The sequence below is a fragment of the Aedes albopictus genome, chromosome 2 (assembly GCF_035046485.1).
Source record: "Aedes albopictus strain Foshan chromosome 2, AalbF5, whole genome shotgun sequence".
NCBI classification, from domain to species: domain Eukaryota; kingdom Metazoa; phylum Arthropoda; class Insecta; order Diptera; family Culicidae; genus Aedes; species Aedes albopictus.
This window is the reverse complement of record NC_085137.1, coordinates 192,666,882-192,679,590: the sequence shown is the minus strand read 5'-3', so window position 1 is coordinate 192,679,590 and position 12,709 is coordinate 192,666,882. Positions and strand designations below refer to the sequence as shown.

The 12,709-nt window shown below is 42.3% G+C and overlaps 1 protein-coding gene across 2 annotated transcripts in view; it reads left to right on the top strand.

Annotated features, from left to right (window-relative positions):
• The window catches only part of LOC109408139 (myb-like protein Q), a 195,238-nt gene that overhangs the window by 165,892 nt on the left and 16,637 nt on the right, over positions 1-12,709 (top strand). For both annotated transcript variants that reach the window (XM_062850897.1, XM_029854131.2), the window contains 3 exons: positions 1,289-1,476; positions 1,548-1,884; positions 1,951-2,048. In XM_062850897.1, coding sequence (XP_062706881.1) covers positions 1,289-1,476; positions 1,548-1,884; positions 1,951-2,048 — 623 coding nt within the window. The remainder of the gene's footprint in view (positions 1-1,288; positions 1,477-1,547; positions 1,885-1,950; positions 2,049-12,709) is intronic.

Here is a 12,709-nt window from a genome sequence, read left to right as displayed (position 1 = left end):
TTATTCATAATCCTAATGAATACATATACAACTAGCAACTCTCGCAAATTCTGTGATCTTTACTCAAGGAAGACCTTTAAAGAATCATTGATTTTTTTTATTCTTTATTAAAGTGATTTTCCTCCGTAGGAGGGTTCATCACTAGCACCTTTAAAGAATCATTGAACACACTACTCGATAGATCATAGTTAGCTGAGGCATTGTGAGCATGAACCTTAGTCATAAAGCTCTTAGAGGCAACCAAATATGTTGGTAGATCCGATGACTTATACTCAGGAGAGTTTTTGGAGGTCCTCAAACAGAAAATGAAAGTTCTTGCAAACCCTTAAAGAATCGTCGAACTTGCCACTTGATAGACCATAGCTACATGAGGCTGTGTGAGTATGTTCCTTAGTCATAAAGCTCTTACCAAATGCGTTGGTAGATCCGATGACCTATACTCAAGGAGGTTCTTGGAGATCCTCATAGTGACAACTAAACTCACAACTTGACAACACATAATTACATTGTGTAAACATAAATTTCATTCATAAAGCTCCAATAGATCACTGATTTCATCTATAGATCAGGTGGCCTAAACTCCAGGGAGTTCTCGGATGCTCCTATACAATCATAGAAGTTAAGTCTTGATAGAACATACATACCAGAGGCTGTGTGAGTATATGCACCTTATTCATAATCCTAATAAATACACTTAGCAGTTCTCGCGGTTTCGATGATCTTCACTAAAGGGAGACCCTTAACGAAACATTGAACTCACTACTCGATAGATCATAGATGTGAGTATGTACCTTAGTCATAAAGCTCTTCGAGACAGCCAAATACGTTGCAATATTATTCATAACTCTCTAAGATATCATTGATTACTCTAGCAGATTAGATGGCCTTAACTCCAGAGAGTTTTCGGATACTCCTAAACGTTTAACCTTTAAACTCACCCACTATTAACTCTACTTTTTCCCCGTAAACCAACTTTATCCCTAATCTCCTACTGCTCTGAAGCAGAAGAATCAAATTCCGTTTAGGTAACCTTACTTTAATGGAAAGACCTGCATATATTTTACCTAACTGGATTCTATCTAAACGGAAGTTTGGGTGTAAATATAAAACTTCTATCATAACCCTAAGATCTGAATATAAGTATGAACCAAAGAATTTGATAAACAGATGTTCGTATAACCTAGACTCAATTTTTCGTGATTATTTGTTCACTGTTGATCATTTTTAGGTTTGCTTTGTATCTTCGACATCTTCTCACGAAATTTTTCCCCTTCATTTCCCATTCCAGGTACGATGATCTGCTGCTACCTGCTGTACAGTCAACAATTCAACACGGCCGACGAAGCGCTCCACTACTACGCACAGAGGCGCACAAGCGACAGCAAGGGCGTAACGATTCCATCCCAAAGGCGGTACGTCGAGTACTACGCCTCACTGCTCCAGAGCAACGAAATCTACCAGCCGGTGACATTATACGTAAGTACTTCCTAATCGAACCGCGACCTTCAACAACCAACGAACGCCCTAACATTTCCGCGTCCACACAGATCTGCGAGATTAGGATAGCCCCGTCGGTGAATCTCAAGGAGGGCACAATCACCGTTACCGGTCAGGATCCGAAACCGCTGCCGGAGTTCAAACGGGTTGGCGGCGGTGGCACCAACAACGCCAACAGTGACTCCCAGCAGCAACAGCAGCAGCAGCTGCAGTCGCCGCCGCAGCAACAACAACAGCAACAGCAGCAGCAACAACTGGTGGCCAAGATGGACTACTGCATGCCACTGGCCGGAGACATCAAAATCGAGCTGGTCAAGAACTCGGTGATGAAGGAGAAACGGTGCCACTTCTGGTTCAATACGTACTTCGTGGAACGATCGGCGAAGAGTAAGTGCTAGGCGCGTTTACTGAGGATTCTTTATCGATTCACATTGTTCGTCTCTTTTTTTGTAGAAGACGCCGAGGGAAACCTGTTGCTAGAACTTAGCAAGTCGGAAATCGATGATGCTCACAAGGATAAGCATCATAAGGAATATCCCAGCAATTTCACGGTAAGCATATCACCTAGTTTACCTGCAGTGGAGTAAAAAATATTCTATGGTTTTTAAAAGCTAAGGGTGAAGCCCATAAACTACAGGGCTATTATTGAATCCGAAGGTGTGCTCTTCCAAACATTACATTCCACAGCAGTTGTTAGCCCAACTTTACCAATATAAGAAAGACTACGTTAGCAATTGTATACTATACAACCCGAGCGATGTTTAACCCTTTCCTTCCCACGACTTTGAACGACTATTATATTATTATATAATATCTATGCCAAAAAAGCGTTTCCGAAAAAGTGGTAGAACAGAAGTTATTGCAAATTGGCTAAATTTTTCGAAATCAATGAAAAAATTTTTGGTTGGAAATCAATAGGTTTTTGATTGTTTATCAATAGTTCAACTATTGAAACAAGTAGGTAGTAGTTGGGTTAACCTTATGAGGTTATAACCATATTCTAAAAATTATTGCATCATATTCATCTGATTCCGTTTGTTCGGAGTTCGTCGAAAATCGATGGTGCTCTAGAGCAACCATGGGAAGTAGAGGGTTAAGAGTAAGACTTCCCGGCGACATCCGAATAAATTGGATAGCCCAGTTGGATATCTTTACGCAATTTTGCACACCATCCGTCATTGCTTTAATAAGTTTGGTCAGCTTTCCGGGAAAGCCGATCTCATCCATTACTGTCCATCATAACTCTATGTGGTTGATAACTGACCTTAAAGTCGATGAACAGACGATGCGTTGGGACATAGTATTCACGATATTTCTGGAAGATTTGCCGTACGGTGAAGATCTGGTCCATTGGCGACCGGCCGTTGATTAAGCCGGTTTTATTACTTCCCACGTTTTAGGCAACAGTTAACTGAAGAGGACCCGGGATAACACTCTGTAAACAACTTTCAAAATGGTGATCGCTCGGAAATTCCGGTAATCCAAATGGTCGTTTTTCTTGAGAATGGGGCAGATCACCCCTTCCTTCCACACCTTTGGTAGCTGTTCGTTTTCTCCCATCCTGACTATCAACCGATGCAGACAGGTAACCAACTTTTCTGGACTAATCTTGATTAGTTCAGCTGCAATACCATCCTTACCAGTTGCTTTTGTTGGAATAAGTACTTTTTCGGAATACATTACATATGACACAGCTTGGTGTCCGGAAGAGCTTAGTAGCTCAACCTTTTCGAGGAAAGGAAAGCGCCAAGGTTCGCGGCTTCTTCGTACTCCAAGCTGTCCTAGCATCGTAGATCGTGATAAGGTATCCTGAGACTGAATGTCGGGCGTTCCGGTGTACTTTTTATATAACGAAGTTTCTTGGATCTCATCCACGCCTCGACAATCCTAATCGAGTATGTAGTAGCCAATTCCTCTTCTTCGATCGATTCACCTTCCACCATCAGACTTCCCGCGTATTGTCATTAGCGAATTGCCAGAGGATTGCCACTCCCGCCAAGAACTTCAACATCTACACTTCGTCGTACATGACATTCCGTGACACCGGACTCCTGGGGCTATGTGAAGGCATTCAAACCGGTCCACGTCTGTACCGTAAACTAGTACTCGATTCTGAAACTAACTTCCGAGAATCTTGTACAGGTACTCGGGTATCCCAAGACGCAGGAACGCAACGGAAATAGCCGGCCAACTGGCGCAATTTAACGTGTTCCTTACATCCAGAGTCACTACTGCACAGTAGCGAATCCCCTTCTCTTACGCTGAAGCGCTATCCCGGCGGTTTTTGTAACCGACAGGATGACATCTAGGCTTGACCTCTTCTTCCAGAAACCGAACTGGTTGCTCAAGAGACCATTTACACTCTCGGTGTGCCTCAACATTCTATTGAGGATGATCATTTCGAGCACCTTCCCCGTCGTGTCGATCAAGCATATTGGTCTATAAACCGACGGGTCTCCGGGTGGTTTCCCCGCCTTTGGCTATAGAACCAGGCTCTGCCGCTTCCAAACCTCTTGGAAAACCCCCTCATTCAGGCATTTCTGCATAGCAGACCTGAACATCTCGGGCGCCTCTGCAAAAGTCACTTTAAAGGCCAGGTTCGGAACTCCGTCCGGATCTGGGGCCTTACCTACGCTAAGATACTTTGCTATCACCGCAAGGTCCACATCGGTGACCCTCTCCTCATCGCCAGTCCCAGTCCCCGGGTGTCCTACGAAAGGAGGCTGAGGACTAGGATCATGACACGAAAAAGCCCCCCCGCTGATCCCTTCCAAAATCTCTGGAGATGGCTTACACTGCATTACACCTGTCGTCTTGGCCATAACGATCCTATAGGTAACACCCCACAGACTCGCTTTAGCACTCTGACAGAGATCCTCGAAGCAGGGCTTTTTGCTTGCCCTTATCTCGGTCTTCAGCGCGGCTTTTGCAGCGGCGAACACCGCTCGCCGTTCGTTCCGCTTTTTCCAGATCGTGCTCGCTGCATCCGCCATCTAGCCCGTAGACAGGCGCGGCGCAGGTCCACAATCGCTTGAGTCCACCAGTAAGCCGGTGGCCTCCCATTTCTGGGATGAACTTGAACGGTGTATCAAGCTCTGCTATAGGTTATTGGCCCAGACCTTAACCGGAAGATCATCAGAAAAGCAAGATGCCAGCGAATGAAGGAAGTTCTGGAATTCAGCACGGTGGCAGAAAACGGAAGTCGTAGCAAAGCAGGAAGCATTCGCGTAACGACCGGATGTGTGGCGATGCCGCCGGCTATAGGAGCTGAAGAGGCGCGAGAACTATTCGACCTGGGCATTTGCGATGAGAATGGTTTTGATACGAGAAGAAAGCTGGAGTGTGATGGAACCGGTGCAAGGCGAAGTCGTACCAAATGACGTCAAGATGCGAGCGCTAGCGACGATCTGTCTCAGCCTGGAAAGTTTCAACTATAGTCTTGTCCAGGATGTGACGGATGCAGCAGAAGCATGGAAGAAGTTAGCGACAGCGTATCAAGGTACCGGGCTGATGCGGAAGATTGGATTGGATTACTCCGGAACGACGATGACGTCAATTCGTTTGGCCATCAGTTCGAGTGTGGAGGAATACGTCCACGAACTGATAAGCACTGCCCATAAGCTTGCTTCGACTGGATTCAAGGCGGACGACTCGTGGTTGGTGGTTGGTGGCATTGTTACTGATGATCAGAACATTACGAACCAATGATCATGGTATTCAAAGCCTTGGGAGCCAATCTGACCTCAGATGCGGTGAAAGCCAAGAACTTGCAAGATGTGAAGTTCGAAAGAGGGCCTACAAGTGGTAATGACGGTAACGACGGAGCATTGTACACGTGGAACGCGAACTCGAGCAAGTTGAAGACGCAGATGAAGAAGACGCCTGAGAAGATGTGCTTCAGTTGCGAAAAGGCCGGTCGTTTTGTACCCAACTGTCCGGAGTTTTCAAGTAGAGCGAAACCGAAATCGAATGGATTGTGCAGCATTTTTTTTTGCGATTGGCGATGTTCAAGCTGGAGCGTGGTATTTTCACTCGCTAGCGACGTGTCATATGGCCAGGCCGAATTAGAAGTTCACTGAAGAAACACCGGTTCAACATGCCGTTGGGACAGCGAATAACGGAAGCATGAAGGCGATGGCGAAACGTACGCTTGAGATGCAGATTCCAGAAGGTTCGATTGATGTCCATGGTGTACTGAAGATATCGGATTTGGCAACTAACCTGTTGTCCGTAAGTGCGATCTGCAAGCGTGGGCGTACCATGATCTTCACAGCGCATAAATGCGAAGTTTTGAACGAGGATGGTGAACTGGTCGTTTCTGGTAGCGAAAAAGGCGGCCTGTACCGAGTGAACCAGATGGAGCGAACTTTCCTGGCAAACGGAATCCAGCTTTGGCATAGAAAGATGGCACACCTAAATGAGGCAGGTTTGATGCAACTCAAGGACGTGACGCACGGTGTGGATTTTCAAGGTGGAAAGATAGACGACTGTACAGCGTGTTTGATGGGTAAGCAAACTCGGAAACCATTCCCGAAAAGGCCTGCCCATACACTCCGGAACAGAATGGCACGGCTGAGAAGATGATCCAGACCCTGGTGGAGAAGGCTAGGTGTTTCCTGAACGATGCCCGCATGCAGAAAGGATTCTGAGCCGAGGCGATATCAACGACAGCATACTTGGTGAACCGATCTTCAACAAAAGCCATTGGAAATAAGACTCCTGAAGAAATCTGGACTGACAAGAGCCTTGATTTGCGGTACCTGAAAGTATTTAGCGCGAGTGTGGCGATTCACATACCGAAGTGCGAGCGTAGGAAGTTCGACCCTAAGGCAATAAAAGCAACAAACTGTGAGGACACCAAAGGGTATCGAGCGTACTGTCCAGAAAGCAACAAGTTCGAGATCAGCCGCAACATGATAGTGATCAACGAGGACGGAAGTGTTCAAGTTGAGAATGTGTTCATGACGCCGTTCCGGTGCAATTCATGGAGGTTTTTGTTGAAGAAGTCGTGATGTCTGATCCGGCTAATCCTGCTCCAAATGGTATCGAAGACGATGATGACGCTTCTGGAAACGATACGTTAGAGACGTCCATTGAAGATTTTGATGATGCCTGTACCGATCTTTTGCTCCCACTGCAACAATCAAGACCAGTTAAAATGAGTCAACAAGGGTTGAGGCGCAGCGGTAGGGAGCGCACTTGTCCAGGCAAGTATGATACCATTCCGGCGATACTTGTGGAAGACGTCCCGCAGAGCTACAATGACCTGATCGCGAATACTGGATCAAGGCTATGCAAGGAAAGATGGCTTCGTTGAGCGAAAATCAGACGTCGACGTTGACGAATCTAGCCGAAGGACGCAAGGCTATCCGGAACAAATGGGTTTTCGCAATGAAGCAAGGACCTGATGGATATTTGGAACGATATAAGGCACGGCTAGTCGTTAAAGGATGTTCCAAAAAACCCGGAGTCGAATACGAAGAAGTGTATGCACCTGTAGTTCGGTATTCCACAATTCTGTCTCGGATGGCAGTGGCGACGAAACTCGATTTTGGATGTGGACCAAATGGACGTGGTTACCGCATTTCTGCAAGACGAACTGGACAGTGAGGAAATTTACATGGACCAACCTAAGAGTTTGCAGTTCCATATGGGAAGGCAAACCTGCTCAAGAAATCGTAATACGGTCTCAAACAATCAAGCCGTGTATGGAACGGCAAGCTGGATCAAGTGCTGCGACAGTTTGGCCTGCAGCGATCTCAAGTTGACACCTGTCTGTACTGGATGCATTTCGTAACAATATACGAGGACATAGGCGCCAACTTAGGGGGGGGGCAAACATGGTTTTGCCCCTCCCCCCAATATTTTACGATTTTTCGATTTTCCCATACAAAAAATCAGAAAACCGGGCTTTGCCCCCCCCCCCCCCCCCCCCCCAATAATTTGACCAAGTTGGCGTGTCTGTACGTGGATGACCTGCCGAATGGTGGTCGATTGAAGAAGAAGCCTTAGCAATTTCTGATGCAGAACTTCAATATGAAGGACTTGGGTCCGGCCACTCATTGTCTTGGTATTCGGATCAAGATGAATCGATGAGAAGGTAAGTTTTCATTGGACCAGCAGGCGAATATTGAGGAGATCGTGCGACGCTTTGGAATGGAAAATGTTTTGCGGGTTTGTTCATCGGCTTTTTTCGGTGAAAATAATTAAAATTCAGCATTTACCGGACGTTTCGACCTACTACCAATTTCGGTCATCTTCAGCGGTTCCTTAAATGTGTATTTAATTAGTCGCTCTCTCTCTTCTTGGCGTAACGTCCTCATTGGGACAAAGCCTGCTTCTCAGCTTAGTGTTCTATGAGCACTTCCACAGTTATTAACTGAGAGCTTCCTCTGCCAATGACCATTTTGCATGCGTATATCGTGTGGCAGGCACGAAGATACTCTATGCCCAAGGAAGCCAAGGAAATTTCCTTTACGAAAAGATCCTGGACCGACCGGGAATCGAACCCGTCACCCTCAGCATGGTCATGCTGAATACCCGTGCGTTTACCGCCTCGGCTATATGGGCCCTCTATTTAATTAGTATTTTATATAAAATAATATCAGGAACCGCTGAAGGTGACCGAAAATGGTAGTAGGTCGAAACGTCCGGTAAATGCTGAATTTTAATTATTTTCACCGAAAAAAGCCGACCAACGAACCCGCAAAATAATCAGCAATGGTGATGATCCATATAGAACAACGTATGGAAAATGCGTACAGTATTGTGCCGCGGCGGATTCCGGAGTTAGACTTGCGAAATCAATGCGACGCGACGACCATAGATACCTAAGTTGTTGATTTGTAATAAATTTTCAATCCCGTTCCAACAATCAATGCGGAAGTAAGTGTTTTGTATCAAGCTCTGCTCTAGTTCTTCAGTCCTCCAATGGCTGTCTTGACCTCATCCAACTTTGGAAGTTACGCAGCCTGTCCGTCGTCATCGATTCGAATTCTGCATGTCGTTCTTCCACTCTCACCGTTCAATAATACCTTGAAGTGCTCTCTTCACCTGTATCCACCTTTGTTTCATGTGTCAGAAAGTTTCCATCACGGTCGTTGAACATGAGAAGACGCTATTTTTTGCGCACGCCATTGACAGTTTCGTAAAACCTCCACATATAATTTTGTTCCATATTCGCTTACGCCTGAGCAGTCACATTTTCCTTATAGCCTTTTTTCTTTTCGCAGCGAATCCGTTTGTCGGCTATCCTTGCTTTGAAATGCTTCCTAATTAGAAGAACATAGAAACAACCCTCCACAATTCTTGCAAGCCGCCGACTGAAGTTCCCTTGGGTTGGTTATCTGATCTTCCCGAATGTTCCCAAGATGAAGCTACACGGTTACAGAAGTTACACAGATTTGTGTACTACTAGATCACCCTCACCGCTGTGTCAAATGTACACAGATACTTTTCCGGCTCCACACGAAAAAAAATTTCCTTATTATATGTATAAGAAAATGTTATACATTTTTGCCATTTCGATTTCCTAATAGAACCTATGTTCTAGTGTAATAAAATATATAAGGCAAAGCCAAAACACAAAACTTATACATTCCATTATTCTTGCTTATGTATAGTATTAGGTTTTGATCATGGTCATTATAACGAAAACTAATAAAACGCATAATGCACGCTAATGCGTTTCATGTGGTTGATTCATACTCTTTTTAGCTATTTTAAAAATTCAAAAAGAATAAATTCCAATTTAAATGCTATGATGAAGGAATTGCAACTTTCTTCATCATAGCATTTATTTAGCCTGAAGTTGAATATGGAATAGATTTGCAAATTAGGCAAAGTTTATTATCTTTCATAGCTTGGGTTACAATTTATGGAAAATTACAATGGGTAAATTTATTGATGTTCTTATAATACAAAATGGTCTTATAAACTAATGTATAGCCTCGTTCCGTCAAACCTCCATTGAATTATAATCGTGCTTTTTGCGGAAATACCATCTATTATTGATACAGAGTGGTTTAATTGGGGGACCATCGATGTAATCGATACTGTAGATGCAATATTTATCGGTCTTGTCAATGATTTTATATGCCAGAAAATGTTCGTCAAATTGTCCTACACGCTTAGATCAGTTTACCTATTTTTCTAAAATATGGGTAAATTTTATTCAAATTTGCGTAAACTTTACGCAAATATGGGTAAATAAAACTCATATTTTGGAAAAGTGCACAACCGCATTTATAGGTAATATAAACCCATATTTGAATTACAATTACTCATATTTGTGCCCACATTACCCATATTTGAGTTCTGTTTACCTATATTTGAGTATCATTTACGCATATTTGCGGTTGTGCACTTTTTGGAAAAAAGGTAAACTGATCTTAGCGTGTACCACCCATCTTAGACCTACTAAAAACACACTAGAACCAGAGACTAGAATATCGATTATTTCCAGCAAATCTACATTGAGATGTTGGGTAATAGTAACATATGTGCCGGTTTTGAAAACTGTGCCTTTATACTTGATCTGTGTAGTTTCTCGCATGTTTTGATCGACTCCGAATGGGAGAGGTCGCGGTAAAGCCGAAATCACTTTGGGATCCGTTTCAGTACCTTCGTCGGAAAGATAATCTTCGATGATGATTGACGATGGTGCCGGCGATAGCGGCGGACTCGGTGTCGGTGGTGGCAGTGATTCGCTGCTGAGCTCCACGGCTTCAAAGCCCAGTAGTTGAAAGCCCTGAAAGAACAAATTATGTTATATAGGTATTTAATTTTATCGCTGTTAATCGGGTTTGTGCTTTTAGATACCAGCTACCGATTCTTACCTGTTCCTGCCTCCAGCGCGTCAGACGAGCAAAAACTTCGTCAACATTCCACTCTTGTGGATCAATAATTTGTGCCAGGCCGTCTTTGTTTATGTTGGTGAGCTGCTCCAATTCGATACCGCTGTCTGAAAAATTGTCAAAAATAGAGAAATTAATGAGTCTATACCAATCATATGATCAATTTGTATTTAGATTCATATAAAAATGTAATTACCTGTGAGAATTTTCAATATTTGATCCGGGAGTTGCAGTTTTTCGATAATGACGCCAGCAAGGCTCTCATGGGAGTTGTTTCCAGACGCCATTTTGACTTTCTAATCGAAATGTAGTTGAAAATATAAGTTTGCACTAATACATTTTCACCATTAGGATAAACTTATACATTGCATTAGAAGGTGCCATAAATTATAAAAACACACTTATAATGTTCAATACAAATGTGTTTTAAAAGTTATTCAGTAGTGTTATGAATTATATTTGGTGGTGTCGCATATAATGTAAAAATCAAAACAAATAAATTAAATCATTACTTTTCTTTTCGTGCAGCGCTGGCATGAACACATAATTAACAATTATTTTTGCATTGATCGATTCCTGATAATGCATGTCACCGTTCAGAGAAAATTAGTTATGAACTTTGCTCCCATACCAGCGCTAGAGCCAGAAAAGTGACTGTGTACATTTGACACAGGGGTGGAGGCTGATCTAGTAGTACACAAATCTATGTACATTGTACACAAGCCTGTGTACATTGTACACAAGCCTGTGTTGTTTCGTTTTAGGGTGTAGACGACGCGGCCTTCTTCTCCAACTCCCCACTACACTCCCCGTTGAGAAAATCGTTTCATAAACTCCGCTCCACGCGCTCGGCGCACACTGGGGCAGGATTGAAAATACACGGAAAAAACCTCTAGCTCGTCGAGATGTCGAGATACGCACTTGGTGTCTTCAGAGAAAATATTTCTATGAACAAGGTCGATATTCTGAACGGTAGCATATTTTTCTTACGTTATTCGCATAAAAGTCCTATAAGCCATTTTGGCCATCTTTCATTTTAGCGGTATGGTGTCTTCGGCAAAGTTGTTCGGCTATTTATGCTAAAAAAGTTTGCCGAAGACGTCAAATTTCCAAAGCCTACTGTTCTTGAGATATTAGTCGTTTTATAAAATACCTACTTAAAATCGAGTTTTTTCATTAAATTACGTTTGTAAACAAATTTAATGTCCTTTTTCGAGTTATAATAATGAAAAATACTAAAATAAAACATATGTAAAATAAATTAGTTGGAAAAAAACAAAATATGCAGTGATTTTTCATAGAAAGTTCCTGAAAATCACGCAAAATGTATATAGGACGTTCTTGCAGTCGGGCAAGTTCGGGCAAGTTTTTTCATCGGCGATCACCTAAAAAATGCATAAGCTTTCAGGTAAATTTTTTTCACCGACATGATATTTGATGATTTTTTTTAAATAGCGTTCAAAGTTTACTGTTTTGTGTGAATTAGTACAACATTTTTGCACATATTTTACCATGTTGTATGCTGCCAAGTGAACCATGAGAAGTATAAATGCAATCTAGTTACAGGTTTAGTCATTTTTAAGCTCCAAACAAATTGTAAAACACAAAAATGTCCTAAACACGCCATTTAGCCTTGGTTTTATCATTATCTTATATAATTTTATTTAATAGAATTATTTTTTGTGTGTTCAATGATCTAAAAACTCACTTTTATTGGCGTTTCGGACATTTTTGTGTTTTACAATTTATTTGGAGCTTAAAAATTACTAAACCTGTAACTAGATTGCATTTACACTTCTCATGGTTCACTTGACAACATACAACATGGTAAAATATGTGCAAAAATGTTGTACTAATTCACACAAAACAGTAAACTTTGAACGCTATTTAAAAAAAATCATCAAATATCATGTCGGTGAAAAAAATTTACCTGAAAGCTTATGCATTTTTTAGGTGATCGCCGATGAAAAAACTTGCCCGAACTTGCCCGACTGCAAGAACGTCCTATATAAATTTTGCGTGATTTTCAGGAACTTTCTATGAAAAATCAATGCATATTTTGTTTTTTCCAACTAATTTATTTTACATATGTTTTATTTTAGTATTTTTTATTATTATAACTCGAAAACGGACATTTGTTTACAAACGTAATTTAATGAAAAAACTCGATTTTAGGTAGGTATTTTATAAAACGACTAATATCTCAAGAACAGTAGGCTTTGGAAATTTGACGTCTTCGGCAAACTTTTTTAGCATAAATAGCCGAACAACTTTGCCGAAGACACCATACCGCTAAAATGAAAGATGGCCAAAATGGCTTATAGGACTTTTATGCGAATAACGTAAGAAAAATATGC